Source organism: Oncorhynchus clarkii, chromosome 9 (assembly GCF_045791955.1).
Source record: "Oncorhynchus clarkii lewisi isolate Uvic-CL-2024 chromosome 9, UVic_Ocla_1.0, whole genome shotgun sequence".
In the NCBI taxonomy this organism is placed as follows: Eukaryota; Metazoa; Chordata; class Actinopteri; order Salmoniformes; family Salmonidae; genus Oncorhynchus; species Oncorhynchus clarkii.
In genome coordinates this window covers 12,086,594-12,103,087 of record NC_092155.1, presented here as the reverse complement: position 1 = coordinate 12,103,087, position 16,494 = coordinate 12,086,594, and the positions used below count along the sequence as shown (strand labels likewise).

The following is a 16,494-nucleotide window of genomic DNA, read 5'->3' as shown; positions in this document are numbered from 1 at the left end:
GTAAAACCTTTGAAACTTCAACTACTTGTTGCCTGGTATTCTAAATGTATCAATATCTTAATCACTTTTGCACTGTGGACCTACAGCAATCTACTCTGATCACGCTACTCTGATCACGCTACTCTGATCACGCTACTCCGTCTACTGGCATTAACTGCCCCAAAACCGAACTAACTAGGCTGTGGAACGTGAATAAAGGGGCAATCTGCTATTCAAACAAAAACTAACTGGGGACCCTGACACTGTTTTGGTAAACAGCTAAAGGATGGGTCTGGAGAAATGTAACCAAATGGATGTATCAACCACAGACTTGTGTTTGAAAATGTTCCAACTTTATCACTCTTTGTCCCTCTGCTGTTGTGTTGTGATGTGTTGTGATCTGTTGTGATGTGTTGTGATCTGTTGTGATGTGTTGTGATGTGTTGTGATCTGTTGTGATGTGTTGTGATCTGTTGTGATGTGTTGTGATCTGTTGTGATGTGTTGTGATCTGTTGTGATCTGTTGTGATGTGTTGTGATGTGTTGTGATCTGTTGTGATGTGTTGTGATCTGTTGTGATGTGTTGTGATGTGTTGTGATCTGTTGTGATCTGTTGTGATGTGTTGTGATGTGTTGTGATCTGTTGTGATGTGTTGTGATCTGTTGTGATCTGAGGTGATCTGTTGTGATGTGTTGTGATGTGTTGTGATCTGTTGTGATGTGTTGTGATCTGTTGTGATGTGTTGTGATGTGTTGTGATCTGTTGTGATGTGTTGTGATGTGTTGTGATCTGTTGTGATGTGTTGTGATCTGTTGTGATGTGTTGTGATCTGTTGTGATGTGTTGTGATGTGTTGTGATGTGTTGTGATCTGTTGTGATGTGTTGTGATGTGTTGTGATCTGTTGTGATGTGTTGTGATCTGTTGTGATGTGTTGTGATCTGTTGTGATGTGTTGTGATGTGTTGTGATCTGTTGTGATGTGTTGTGATGTGACATGTTGTGTTGTGACATGTTGTGTTGTGTTGGAGTGTGTTGTGACATGTTGTGTTGTGTTGTGACATGTTGTGTTGTGTTGGAGTGTGTTGTGACATGTTGTGTTGTGTTGTGTTGTGACATGTTGTGTTGTGTTGTGTTGTGTTGTGACATGTTGTGTTGTGTTGGAGTGTGTTGTGACATGTTGTGTTGTGTTGTGTTGTGTTGTGATGTGTTGTGTTGTGATGTGATGGGTTGTGACACACATCACATCACAACATCACAACCCAACACGTCACAACACATCACACACAACACATCACAACCCAACACATCACAACCCAACATGTCACAACACATCACAACCCAACACAACCCAACACATCACAACACACTCCAACACAACACATCACAACACAACACATGTTATGTGTTGTGTTATGACATGTTGTGTTGTGATGTGTTGTGACATAACCCAACACATCACACAACACAACACAACACAACACAACACAACACAACACAACATTATGTGATATGTTGTGATGTGTTGTTTTATTTGACCTTTATTTAACTAGGCAAGTCAGTTAAGAACAAATTCTTATTTTCAATGACGGCCTAGTGGGTTAACTGCCTGTTCAGGGGCAGAACGACAGATTTGTACCTTGTCAGCTCAGGGGTTTGAACTTGCAACCTTCCGGTTACTAGTCCAACGCTCTAACCACTAGTCTACCCTGCCGCCCTATGTGTTGTGTTGGGTTGTGACATGTTGTGATGTGTTGTGACGTGTTGTGTTGTGTTGTGACATGTTGTGTTGTGATGTGTTGTCACAGTATGTCACAGTATAGTGTTGTGTTGTGACGTGTTGTCACAGTATGTCACAGTATAGTGTTGTGTTGTGACATGTTGTGTTGTGATAGCAGGAGTGAAGTATAGTATACTATAGTGTACTGTTGTGTAGTATAGTATTGTGTACTGTTGTATAGTGTAGTATAGTGTTGTGTGGTATGGTATAGTGTAGTATAGTATATATAGTGTACTGTTGTATAGTGTAGTATAGTGTTGTGTTAACAATAACAGGAGTGAAGTATAGTATAGTACAGTATAGTGTACTGTTGTGTAGTATAGTGCCGTGTTAACAATAGTAGGGGTGTTGTATAGTATAGTATAGTATAATATAGTGTACTGTTGTATAGTATAGTATAGTACAGCATAGTATAGTGCACTGTTGTATGGTGTAGTACAGTGTAGTATAGTGTAGTATAGTATAGTGTAGTATAGTGTGGTATAGTATAGTACAGTATAGTGTACTGGTGTATAGTGTAGTATAGTGTAGTATAGTATAGTGTAGTATAGTATAGTATAGTGTACTGTTGTATAGTGTAGTATAGTACAGTATAGTGTACTGTTGTACAGTGTAGTATAGTACAGTATAGTGTACTGTTGTGTAGTATAGTGTCGTGTTAGCAATAGTAGGGGTGTTGTATAGTATAGTGTAGTATAGTGTAGTATAGTATAGCATAGTATAGTGTACTGTTGTATAGTATAGTATAGTGTAGTATAGTGTAGTATAGTATTGTGTACTGTTGTATAGTGTAGTATAGTACAGTATAGTGTACTGTTGTATAGTGTAGTATAGTACAGTGTAGTGTACTGTTTTAAAGTATAGTATAGTATAGTGTACTGTTGTATGGTGTAGTATAGTGTTGTGTTAACAATAGCAGGGGTGTTTTATAGTATTGTGTGGTATAGTGAAATGTAGTATAGTATAGTACAGTATAGTGTTGTGTTAACAGTAGCAGGGGTGTTGTATAGTATAGTACAGTATAGTGTGGTATAGTGTAGTGTAGTATAGTATAGTGTAGTATAGTGTTGTGTTAACAATAGCAGGGGTGTTGTATAGTACAGGTGTGCCAACCTTGTAGCGTCATACCCAAGAAGACTCAAGGCTGTAATCACTGCCAAAGATGCTTCAACAAAGTACTGAGTAAAAGGTCTGAATACTTATGTAAATGGGATATTTCTGTATATTTTATTTTATAAATTTGCAAGAATTTATAAAAACCTGTTTTTGCTTTGTCATTATGGGGTATTGTGTGTATATAGATGAATAAGGCTGTAATGCAACAAAATGTGGAAAAAGTCAAGGTGTCTGAATACTTTCCCATTGCACTGTAAAGTGTAGTGTTGTATTTTGTAGTATATTACAGTATAGTGTAATGTTCACATTAACAGGGGTATTGTGTAATATAGTGTGGTATTGTGTCATGTTAACAATAACATGGGTTGTTGGTGTGTTTCACAGGTCTTGAGTTATCAACACTTTGCCGTAGGGGACGTTGTGTGTGTGTGTGTGTGTGTGTGTGTGTGTGTGTGTGTGTGTGTGTGTGTGTGTGTGTGTGTGTGTGTGTGTGTGTGAGTGTATATATATATCATCACTGTCTCTGTGTTGCACCTCAGACCCTGTGCTCAGACTATGTACTGCAGTCTCCTACCCTCTAGACCAGGGGTGGGCAGTTCCAGTCCTCCAGGGCCTGATTGGTGTCAGCTAACACACCCGACTCCAATAATCACCTAATTATGTATCTTCAGTTTAGAATGCAATGTGATTAATCAGCTGTGTTTGGCAGGGATGGAAAGACAGAGTGACACCAATCAGTCCCTGGAGGACTGGAGTTGTGATTAATCAGCTGTGTTTGGCAGGGATGGAGAGACAGAGTGACACCAATCAGTCCCTGGAGGACTGGAGTTGCCCATCCCTGTTTTAGATCTCTACTACACTAAGCTGTCTGAGAAATGACAAACACATGAGCATCTGTCTAACATACACTCTCTCTCGCTTTCTCTTTCTCCCTCTACCCCCCCCCCCCGATCCTCCCCCCCTCTCTCACTCTTTCTCCTCACTCCCTCTCCATCTCTTTATCTCTCTACCCCCCCCATCCTCTCCCCCCTCTCTCACTCTTTCTCCTCACTCCCCTCTCTCACTCTTTCTCCTCACTCCCTCTCCATCTCTTTCTTTCCATCCTACAGGCGTGTCATGGATGTGCAGCGGGATCAAGGTGTGACTGCAGCGGAGTGAAAGGAGTCAAGGTGAGAGTGAAATACACACACACACACTAACCTACTGTACAAAACAACCATAACACATAATTTCCTGATCTGATTTGTAATGACTGTTTTGTCCGTGTGCAATATGCATTGTAAGAGGTGTCATGACTTTGTGTTCTGTGTTCTGTGTTCTGTGTTCCGTGTTCCATAGGGTGAAAGGGGGTTACCAGGACTACAGGGTCAGCTGGGTGTACCGGGGTTCCCCGGACCTGAGGGGCCCATCGGTGGCAGGGGAGAGAAGGTAGGAGGTCCTTCCTGGATCTTGTTGTACGAGAAACATCAAACCTGACCATATCTGTGAATTTAGACACTTGAAAACGAACCCCCCCCCCCCCCCCTCCCATCTTCTTCTCTCTCTCAGGGTAGTGACGGACCTTCAGGGACTGGAGGTCCAAAAGGGATAAGAGTGAGTAACCTGACGTGACCCACACACGTCTCACTCCATATACCATTTCAGGACACAGTCAAATGGCCCTCTCTAGGGTGTAGTACTCACCTTAGCCCACCAGATGTCCTCGTTTCACTCCAAGACAAACGGGAAGTAGCCTTATTGGTTTCTGCTGTGAATGTACGATCAGTGGTGTAGAGCATTATTTTTAGGTGACGGAGCGCACTTTATTATTATTTTTTTTTTAATCACGTCATAATCTCATCAATCAAAGTTTGTACGGACAGATGTGGCCAATTGAAGCGCATATCATTAATATGTGTATAATGCTTCCTCCAGTTGCGACGTCTGCCTGTGCCCACACCTATTGTCTAAAGAAAATTGTATATTTTTAATACCCTCAAACACCAAGTTAGGCATAGGTTACCTCATGTCCAAATAGGCCATCATCACTGTCAATCGTGACTGATAGTTATTCACGTTTTACTGGTGAAACGTCCCAACTGCATCTCCATGCCAACCATTTGATTGATCTCAATCAGTTTGATGGGAATATGCGTTCAGGTCTTCTTGAAGTACTGTTTCGTCAGTGAATCAGAGCGGACGGTGTTAACAAATTAGTCAAAGCATATCTCCTGCCTAGTGGATCACACTGTTGGGTTTTGGCCACATGAGAAGAAAGAATTAGACTATTACGCTTCAGTTAACCATATCCTAGAATATAATTAGAAATTAGGGGGTGTTTTTGGTGTAACAGTATCTTTATAGGCTTAGTGTGCTATGTACGCTATTATATTCGGTTCTGTTATGCAAAATATGAATTCATCGTTATGGGATCTTGCAAGACATTGATTAATCTTTGATCTACATTTCCTGAACAAGCACCATTGTGGGAAGTGATAATCTTCTACTTGTAATACGAATAGTAAGTGATGAGTATGACTATTAGGCAACAGGTCTGGATGAGATGTCATTTTAAGTGATTGGAGCCACTTCGTGGTGCTGAAAGAACAGCGACAAGATCTTGCAATGATGGATAGCTGAAGAAGGACAGCCCTGCAATTCGGCCAGTTCAGGAACAAACAACAATAATTTGCAGTAGGCCTAAATCCTTACACAATGTATCATAAATCAACTTTGTTTTGATTAGCTTGAACACATGGTTACAATATTCCCTATTGCAGAATAAAAGAAAACAATGGTGAACTATCAATTCATAAAATGTATTTGCATAGATTAAACATGCTATCAAATCAATTGACCATAAAAAATTGCAGGAATTTGTTTTTAAAACAGTCAGAAATTCAAGCTTTTGGTGTGGTGTATTCACACATCTAAATAAACGATAACCAAAATGCATTATTACCTCCAATTTGGCCGAATTCACGTTTCCATTTTCCCAGCCTGACAAACCAAGCTAGAACGGGCCCTGCGTCTCAACCAATAGCCAATGTAGGCTAACTATCTCAAGCAGGACTACATCAACACCCAGAGAGGGTCAGGCTCTTTGGGCTTTGTGGTGACCACTCTGGTTTGTGAGTCCTTGGCGCCTTAACCAAGTAGCGGTCACATATGACTCTGAGCCAAGAGGGGTCTGTGGAGTTTTATGAACACCAAGGCAGACACACAGTGAATTTAGATGTTTTTCTTTAAATGTTCTGATTGGCCAAAGTGGTCAAGCCTGTGATGGGCCTGTGCAGTGCATACACCTGGCTCATAGTTCTGTGCAGTGCATACACCTGGCTCATAGTTCTGTGCAGTGCATACATCTAGCTCATAGTTCTGTGCAGTGCATACACCTAGCTCATAGTTCTGTGCAGTGCATACACCTAGCTCATAGTTCTGTGCAGTGCATACACCTAGCTCATAGTTCTGTGCAGTGCATACACCTAGCTCATAGTTCTGTGCAGTGCATACACCTAGCTCATAGTTCTGTGCAGTGCATACATCTAGCTCATAGTTCTGTGCAGTGCATACACCTAGCTCATAGTTCTGTGCAGTGCATACACCTAGCTCATAGTTCTGTGCAGTGCATACACCTAGCTCATAGTTCTGTGCAGTGCATACACCTAGCTCATAGTTCTTTGCAGTGCATACACCTAGCTCATAGTTCTGTGCAGTGCATACACCTAGCTCATAGTTCTGTGCAGTGCATACACCTAGCTCATAGTTCTGTGCAGTGCATACACCTAGCTCATAGTTCTGTGCAGTGCATACACCTAGCTCATATTTCTGTGCAGTGCATACACCTAGCTCATAGTTCTTTGTGGTGCATATACCTAGCTCATAGTTCTGTGCAGTGCATATACCTAGCTCATAGTTCTTTGTGGTGCATACATCTAGCTCATAGTTCTTTGCGGTGCATACATCTAGCTCATAGTTCTTTGCGGTGCATACATCTAGCTCATAGTTCTTTGCAGTGCATACATCTAGCTCATAGTTCTTTGCAGTGCATACAACTAGCTCATCGTTCTTTGCAGTGCATACATCTAGCTCATAGTTCTGTGCAGTGCATACACCTAGCTCATAGTTCTTTGCAGTGCATACATCTAGCTCATAGTTCTGTGCAGTGCATACACCTAGCTCATAGTTCTGTGCAGTGCATACACCTAGCTCATAGTTCTTTCCAGTGCATACACCTAACTCATAGTTCTTTCCAGTGCATACACCTAGCTCATAGTTCTTTGCAGTGCATACAACTAGCTCATCGTTCTTTGCAGTGCATACATCTAGCTCATAGTTCTGTGCAGTGCATACACCTAGCTCATAGTTCTTTGCAGTGCATGCATCTAGCTCATAGTTCTTTCCAGTGCATACACCTAGCTCATAGTTATTTCCAGTGCATACACCTAGCTCATAGTTCTTTGCAGTGCATACATCTAGCTCATAGTTCTTTGCAGTGCATACATCTAGCTCATAGTTCTTTGCAGTGCATACACCTGGCTCATAGTTCTTTGCAGTGCATACACCTAGCTCATAGTTCTTTGCAGTGGATACACCTAGCTCATAGTTCTTTGCAGTGCATACACCTAGCTCATAGTTCTTTGCAGTGCATACACCTAGCTCATAGTTCTTTGCAGTGCATACACCTAGCTCATAGTTCTTTGCAGTGCATACACCTAGCTCATAGTTCTTTCACATTCTCCCCAATGTCAGAGAGAGGACTGGGAAGAAATCATAATTTACCTCTAGGCTGCTTTAAATATCAACTATTATGTTTTATTATTTTGTTTTTCATTGAATGTTAGTGGTAATTAAATATAGTTATTTAGAATTTATCAGAATATATTTTCCAGAAATAGTTTTACCAGCTCTGTGTATTCTCAAATTGAAAAAAAAGTGAGAGAGCGCTGCACTACACCACTGTGTATGATGTACCATTTCTCAAAGTATTTTATTGATCAGTGGTGGCTGGTGTCACTTTAATTGGGGAGGAAGGGCTTATAGTAATGGCTGGAACGGAATAAAAGGGATGGTCTCAAGCACATCAAACACCTGATTTACATGTACTTGATACCATTCACTCCATTCTATTCAATATTATGAGCCGTCCTCCCCTCACCAGCCTCTTATTGATTCATTGTCCTTGTTACTCCCACAGGGACCTCCCGGACTGCCTGGATTCCCCGGAACACCAGGAATTCCAGTGAGTTTCCTGCTTTTAATTTCTCATCCTTTACCATATACAGTTGAAGTCTGAAGTTTACATACACCTTAGCCAAATACATTAACTCAGTTTTTCACAATTCCTGACATTTAATCCTGGTAAAAATTCCCTGTTTTAGGTCAGTTAGGATCACTACTTTATTTTAAGAATGTGAAATGTCAGAATAATAGTAGAGAGAATTATTTATTTCAGATTTTATTTATTTCATCACATTCCCAGTGGGTCAGAAGTTTACATACACTCAATTAGTATTTAGTAGCATTGCCTTTAAATTGTTGAACTTGGGTCAAACGTTCCGGGTAGCCTTCCACAAGCTTCCCACAATAAGTTGGGTGGATTTTGTCCCATTCCTCCTGACAGAGCTGGTGTAACTGAGTCAGGTTTGTAGGCCTCCTTGCCCGCACACGCTTTTTCAGTTCTGCCCACAAATTTTCTATGGGACTGCGGTCAGGGCTTTGTGATGGCCACTCCAATACCTTGACTTTGTTGTCCTTAAGCCATTTTGCCACAACTTTGGATGTATGCTTGGGGTCATTGTCCATTTGGAAGACCCATTTGCGACCAAGCTTTAACTTCCTGACTGATGTCTTGAGATGTTGCTTCAATATATCCACATAATTTTCCGCCCTCATGATGCCATCCATTTTGTGAAGTGCACCAGTCCCTCCTGCAGCAAAGCACCCCCACAACATGATGCTGCCACCCCCGCGCTTCACGGTTGGGATGGTGTTCTTCGGGTTGCAAGATCCCCCCCCCCCCCCTTTTCCCTCCAAACATAACGATGGTCATTATGGCCAAACAATTCTATTTTTGTTTCATTAGACCAGAGGACATTTCTCCAAAAAGTACGATCTTTGTCCCCATGTGCAGTTGCAAACCGTAGTCTGGCTTTTTTATTGTGGTTTTGGATCAGTGTCATCTTTCTTGCTGAGCGGCCTTTCAGGTTATGTCGATATAGGACTCGTTTTACTGTGGATAGAGATACTTTTGTACCCGTTTCCTCCAGCATCTTCACAAGGTCCTTTGCTGTTGTTCTGGGATTGATTTGTACTTTTTGCACCAAAGTACGTTCATCTCTAGAAGACAAAACGTGTCTCCTTCCTGAGCGGTATGACGGCTGCGTGGTCCCATGGTGTGTAATATACTTGCTTACTATTGTTTGTACAGATGAACGTGGTACCTTCAGAAATTACTACCAAGGATGAACTTGGATGGATTTGTGGAGGTCTACAATGTTTTTCTGAGGTCTTGACTGATTTATTTAGATTTCCCATGATGTCAAGCAAAGAGGCACTGAGTTTGAAGGTAGACCTTGAAATACATCCACAGGTACAGCTCCAATATACTCAAATTATGTAAATTAGCCTATCAGAAGCTTCTAAAGCAATGACATCATTTTCTGGAATTTTCCAAGCAGGTTAAAGGCACAGTCAACTTAGTTTATGTAAACTTCTGACCCACTGGAATTGTGATACAGTGAATTATAATGTGAAATAATCTGTCTGTAAACAACTGTTGGAAAAATGACTTGTCATGCACAAAGTAAATGTCCTAACCGATTTACCAAAACAATAGTTTTTTAGCAAGAAATTTGTGGAGTGGTTGAAAAATGAGTTTTAATGACTACAACCTAAGTGTATGTAATCTTCAGACTTCAACTGTAGCCTAGCCTATCTATATAGCCTAGCCTATCTATATAGCCTAGCCCTTCTGGTAGAGAGACGGTGGAACCTTTGCTGAACTATCACTGGCTATTTTTAACATCACATGACATCCAGGGTGCAGTTTGATCATATAATGAATAGAACTGACACGATTCCAAATGTAGTCTTACAACAGTTATTTATGTTGTACACATAGATAGATAGATAGATAGATAGATAGATAGATAGATAGATAGATAGATAGAATCTTTGTGTCTCTGCCATTATAGCGTCTGTGACAGCATGGGCAGCGCCATTGAGGCAATCTACATTTTTAAGTAGTCAATTGTCTTCTTCTCGATTAGCTGATCCAGCCTGATGACCCGGTTGGACATGAGAGAAACAGGGTCACCAGGAGGGATCAGCCAATGAAGTTATAAGTCCCACCCAGTTGGCTACATTAAAATGGTGGAAGCCCTCAATGGCGCTGCCTATGCTAAGACACCCTTTTGGCCACTAGAGGCCTCTATCATTCTTTATGGTTCTACACCATACATTTTATCTGAATGTTCCGTACTGCATCGCTGTGTAACCTCACTTCCTGTTTGATGTGTGACTTCCTGTTGTCTCTGTGTCTGTGTTCTCCTGCAGGGTCTCCCGGGACAGGATGGCCCCCCAGGCCCCAAGGGAACTGCAGGCTGCAACGGGACTAAGGTGGGTTTTTACAACTGACTGAAAGCGATACGACTCTGTCGAGTCCTGAGAGAACTCGGGTTAGATTGAATTTGGACTGAAACTGTTATATCACACCTGGCCACTAGATGGCAGCACTCTGCTATGATCTGTGATGTTGTATCACTCCTGGCCACTAGATGGCAGAACTCTGCTATTATCTGCGCTTGTAAGGCTACTGAGTCAAAGCATATAGCATATTGGAGAAGTAACCATGGGCTGGAGTGCAATATGCAGAAATCACTCCACCATTTCCTGGTTGCTAAAATTGTAGTAGTTTGCCTAATGTCAGTTTATTTCACAAAACAAGCAGTCATTGATTAGAGAATCATTGTACCATCTAAACTGCTGTGAAATATATTTTCCTTAAACAATAATATTGTATTTTCAGCTCTTTTGAAGCTGGTGTACAAAACCCAAAGTAAAAGATGCAAAAACAAAACTTAAGAACAGGGAAACGTAGAAATAGCACACATAGAACATATCTACCGCTGCTTGGACTTGTTTTCGATGAGAATGACATATCTATTACTCATATTTCTATATGAATTTGGTCAGGTTGCCCAAAAAGTCACATACTGTATTGCAGCTTTAATTCTATCTCATCTCAGGGTGAGCGAGGATTCCCTGGAAGTCCAGGCTTCCCCGGACTGGAGGGTCGATTGGTGAGTACCTTACACACAACACACAGTGTCGTCTCTCTCATGTCTCTCTGAGAAAGTCTCTGAGACTTTAAAATGTATCCCTTTTTTCTCGTCTCCCTCCTCTTCAGGGTCCACCTGGTTTTCCAGGACAAAAGGTAACTACTGTATTTGTCCCGCCAAACTGTTGTCCTCTTTACATTAAGTACTGGCTCATATAATTCACTCGGAAACAACAGTGTATCTAATACATGCTACGGAGTCCACTAATGAATATGACCCCAATGTGTGATGGGTTCCGCTTTAACCTCCTCTACAGGGAGACCCAGGTGACATCATCACAAATGAACGTTTCGGACAGATAGGAGGTGTAGGTCTGCCTGGCCGGCCTGGAGTTCCTGTGAGTTTTCTATTGAACCATAGACCCACTTTGAACTGAACTGATTTTAACTGACCTACAATTCTAAAGTCTGTATTCAGACAGATAAAAGAGAAAACCTTAATTAGACTTTGTCGAGTGATTGGTTTTATCAAATAGTAGGCTAATATAATATATTGTTCATATTTGGATTTTCAGAATCAATCAATCAAATAAATGGTAATCCATTATGGGAGATGTAAACCTGTGTCTTTCAAACCAGAGGTCATTGTGTAACGTTTGTGGTGTCTGTCTTGTTTCTAGGGTGACCAAGGCCCCTCAGGATTGTCCGGTCCTACCGGCCCTCCCGGCCCCAGAGGTTATGAGGTACAGTACAGAAACATCCCAAATCATGTTATTGACAACCGGCACTCATCCGTTATGTTCTGAGGAACTTTACACAATCAAACTGTTCCCAGTCCTGTGACATCCAGTATGTTCTGAGGGACTTTACACAATCAAACTGGTCCCAGTCCTGTGACATCCAGTATGTTCTGAGGGACTTTACACAATCAAACTGGTCCCAGTCCTGTGACATCCAGTATGTTCTGAGGAACTTTACACAATCAAACTGGTCCCAGTCCTGTGACATCCAGTATGTTCTGAGGGACTTTACACAATCAAACTGGTCCCAGTCCTGTGACATCCAGTATGTTCTGAGGAACTTTACACAATCAAACTGGTCCCAGTCCTGTGACATCCAGTATGTTCTGAGGGACTTTACACAATCAAACTGGTCCCAGACCTCATTCAATCAATCAAATGTATTTATTAATCCCTTTTTACATCAGCTGATGTCACAAAGTGCTGTACAGAAACCCAGCCTAAAACCCCAAACAGCAAGCAATGCAGGTGTAGAAGCACGGTGGCTATGAAAAACTCCCTAGAAAAGGCAGGAACCTAGGAAGAAACCTAGAGAGGAACCAGGCTCTGAGGGGTGTCCAGTCCTCTTCTGGCTGTGCTGTGTGGAGATAATAAGAGAACATGGTCATTAAGGCCAGATGTTCAATATGTTCAAACGGTCATAGATGACCAGCAGGGACAAATAATAATCACAATGGTTGTAGAGGGTGCAACAGGTCAGTACCTCAGGAGTAAATGTCAGTTGGCTTTTCATAGCCGAGCATTCAGAGGTTGAGACAGTAGGTGCGAGCGAGAGAGAGAGAGTCGAAAACAGCAGGTCCGAAAAGTAGCACATCCGGTGAACAGGTTAGGGTTCCATAGCCACAGTTGGAACAGTTGAAACTGGAGCAGCAGCGCGACCAGGTGGACTGGGGGCAGCCAGGAGTCATCAGGCCAGGTATTCCCGAGGCATGGTCCTAGGAATCAGGTCCTCTGGGAGGAAAAGGCGAGAGGGAGAGAGAATTAAAGGGAGCATACCACCCTGCATCCCACTGCTGGCCTGCGTCTGAAGCTAAGCAGGATTGGTCCTGGATGGGAGACCAGATGCTGCTGGAAGTGGTGTTGGAGTGCCAGTAGGAGGCACCCTTTCCTCTGGTCTAAAAAAATAATATATCATTGTCCCAGGGCAGTGATTAGGGGCATTCCATTGTGTAGGGTGCTGTCTTTCAGATGGGATGTTAAACGGGTGTCCTGACTCTCTGTGGTCACTGAAGAAGTAGCTCTTTCAGTAGTTTAGTTGGAATAGGGTCAAGTATGCAGCTTGAAGGTTTAGAGGCCAGGACTCTTTTCTCCATTGATCCTAGTTCCTGGCAGTTCTGTGCAGACTCAGGACAGCGGAGTTTTGGAGAAACACACAGATTCAAAGAGGAGTCCGTAATTTGCTTTCTAATGATCATGATCATTTCATCGAAGAAGTTAATGAATTCATCACTGCTGAAGTGAAAGCCATCCTCTCTTGTGGAATTCTGCTTTTTAGTTCATTTTGGATTGTTCTTTTTCTCCTCAGTTAGGTTGGAAAAGTAGGAAGCTTGAGCAGCATTGGGGGCTCTTTGATATAACATGATATTGTCTTTCCAAGCTAGTCGGAAGACTTCCAGTTTGGTGGAGCGCCATTTCCGTTCCAATTTTCTGGAAGCTGGCTCCAGGGCTTGGGATTTTCCAGGGAGCTAGTTTCTTGTGGCAAATGTTTTTTGTTTTTAGGGGTGCAGCTGCATCTAGGGTATTGCGCAAGGTTAAATTGAGTTCCTCAGTTAGTTGGTTAACTGATTTTTGTTCTCTGACGTCCTTGGGTAGGTGGAAGGAGTCTGGAAGGGAATCTAGGCATCTTAGGGTTGTCTGAGAATTTATAGCACGGATTTTGATTATCCATGGTTGGGGTCTGAGCAGATTATTTGTTGTGGTTGCAAACGTAATAAGATGGCGGTCTGATAGTCCAGGATTATGAGGAAAAACATTAAGATACACAACATTTATTCCATGGGACAAAACTAGGTTTCAGAGAATGACTGTTGCAATTAGTAGGTCCAGAGACATGTTGGACAAAACCCACTGAGTCGACAATGGCTCTGAAAGTATTTTGGAGTGTGTCTGTGGACTTTTCCATGTGAATATTGAAGTCACCAAAAATGTGAATATTGTCTGCCATGTCTACAAGATTCGATAGGAATTCAGGGAAGTCAGTGAACATACAGCCCAGGAGGCCTGCAGAAAGTAGCTACAAAAGGTGATTGAGTAGGCTGCATAGATGTCATGACTAGAAGCTCACAAGATGAAAAAAATCTGTAATTTTTTTTTACATTTAAATTTGCTGTCGTAAATGTTAGCAACACCTCCGCTTTTGCGGGATTCTCGGGGGATATGATCACTAGTGTAACCAGAAGGTGAGGCATCATTTAACACAGTAAGTTAATCAGGCTTAAGCCATGTTTCAGTCAGGCCAATCACATCAAGATTATGATCAGTGATTAGTTCATTGACTATAACTGCCTTGGAAGTGAGGGATCTAACATTAAGTAGCCCTATTTTGAGATGTGAGGTATCACGATCTATTTCAATGACAGGAATGGAGGAGGTCTTTATTCCAGTGATATTGCTAAGGCGAACACCGCCATGTTTAGTTTTGCCCAACCTAAATCGAGGCACAGACACTGTCTCAATGGGGGTAGCTGAGCTGACTACACTGACTGAGCTAGTGGCAGACTCCACTAAGCTGGCAGGCTGGCTAACAGCCTGCTGCCTGGCCTGCACCCTATCTCATTGTGGAGCTAGAGGAGTTAAAGCCTTGTCCAATTATCTACACATTCTATATTTTGGGAGGGGATGAAAACAGTTTTCAACTAACAATTGAGTTGTGAGACTTTGCTTTAGAGCTCATCGCCTGTGACATCCAGTATTTTCCGAGGGACTTTACACAGTGAAACTGCTCCCAGACCTGTAACATCCATGATCTGAGGGACTTTACACAGTCAAACTGTTCCGAGACCTTTAACATCCATGATCTGAGGGACTTTACACAGTCAAACTGTTCCCAGACCTTTAACATCCATGATCCGAGGGACTTTACGCAGTCAAACTGTTCCCAGACCTGTAACATCCATGATCTGAGGGACTTTACACAGTCAAACTGTTCCCAGACCTGTGACATCCAGTATGTTCTGTGGGACTGCTCCCAGACTTGTCCCCAGGCAAGCTGGTCCCAGACATGTTACTTCCAGTAGTGTTTGTCAGTGCCGAATATTAAGAATTGGGCCAACATTTAGAAGTTTGAATATTTTTCTAATTCTAGACATTCAGTTTCATCCCAGCTAGCACATTTGGTTCCTTGGATGTTGTGGGAACGAACGTTTTTGGTGGTGGTTCTGAGAATGTTTTTCTATGTTTCCATTAAAGTGTTCCTGGGAGGTTTTATTAACATTCTGAGAACGGAAATGATAAATTATTTGAAGGTAATGTTTCAATAAAACTTTTAGCTTAAGTTAACGGTTTTGAACTCAAATCACACATATACATTCATTTGCTTCGGCATTAATCATGCAAACACAAGTAGCATCACTGAGATTCAAACCTATGATCTTCTGTTCTCTATTAATGGAATCCATCCCACTGCACCACCAGGATTGAGTTAGTGTGCAGTGGTTTTTTAACTTGTGCAAAACTGTACATTTTAGTCTATTCAAACAGACCCCATTTCAAAGGAAACAATCACTCTTTCAGATCAGGTACGGCCAATAGATATTTTTTACTTACATTTTTTTAAAACATTTTATTTAACTCGGGCAAGTCAGTCAAGAACAAATTGTTATTTACAGTGATGGCCAACACCGGCCAAACCCAGACGATGCTGGGCCAATTGTGCACCGCCTTATGGGACCCCCAATCACTACCGGTTGTGATATTAATGGGTGCGGCCAACACACCTGAGCACACTTAACAAGATAGATAGAGTTTTGTTGATGCTGAGAATGGAGGGTATTTGTTTTGAAATTGCATTCTTAGAATGTTGATTGAATGTTACTATTGTTTTCTTGAGGTTTTTATGGAAAGTTTTCTTAATGTTTTGAGAACATGACTTTAAATAGAACCACAAGGAAACATGTAGAAACCATCATGCTGAAGTACCTAAATTCCCACAGAAAAATGTTATTTCTTAACATTCTCTGAACAATTTTAGAATATTGCTATAAGTAGAACCATGAGGAAACCTGTAGGAACGTTATGCTAAAGTAGTGAAATTCCCACCTAAGAAACATATAGTTCTCAGAACGTTATGTGCTAACTGGGTAAGAACTGATCCAACGTAGTTTGCATCATTATAACGTTTTATTATTGTATTAATAGTTATATATTTTCTTAATAAAGTTGTTAATGTGTTGTTAATGTGTTGTTAATAAAGTTGTGTGCCGTTTTGTAGGGTCGTCCCGGGCCTCCTGGTCTTCCTGGTCCAAAGGTGAGTTGCTTTACACATGGAATATGTGTACATATCTACCTCAGTTACTGTACCTCGTACCCCTGCACATCAACTTGGTACTGGTACCCCGTACAT

The 16,494-nt window shown here is 41.7% G+C and overlaps 1 protein-coding gene across 1 annotated transcript in view; it reads left to right on the top strand.

Annotated features, from left to right (window-relative positions):
• The window catches only part of LOC139415894 (collagen alpha-5(IV) chain-like), an 88,888-nt gene that overhangs the window by 33,267 nt on the left and 39,127 nt on the right, over nt 1–16,494 (top strand). The window contains exons 2-11 of the mRNA XM_071164042.1: nt 3,983–4,042; nt 4,212–4,301; nt 4,422–4,466; nt 8,050–8,094; nt 10,410–10,472; nt 11,102–11,155; nt 11,263–11,289; nt 11,451–11,531; nt 11,814–11,876; nt 16,363–16,398. Coding sequence (XP_071020143.1) covers nt 3,983–4,042; nt 4,212–4,301; nt 4,422–4,466; nt 8,050–8,094; nt 10,410–10,472; nt 11,102–11,155; nt 11,263–11,289; nt 11,451–11,531; nt 11,814–11,876; nt 16,363–16,398 — 564 coding nt within the window. The remainder of the gene's footprint in view (nt 1–3,982; nt 4,043–4,211; nt 4,302–4,421; nt 4,467–8,049; nt 8,095–10,409; nt 10,473–11,101; nt 11,156–11,262; nt 11,290–11,450; nt 11,532–11,813; nt 11,877–16,362; nt 16,399–16,494) is intronic.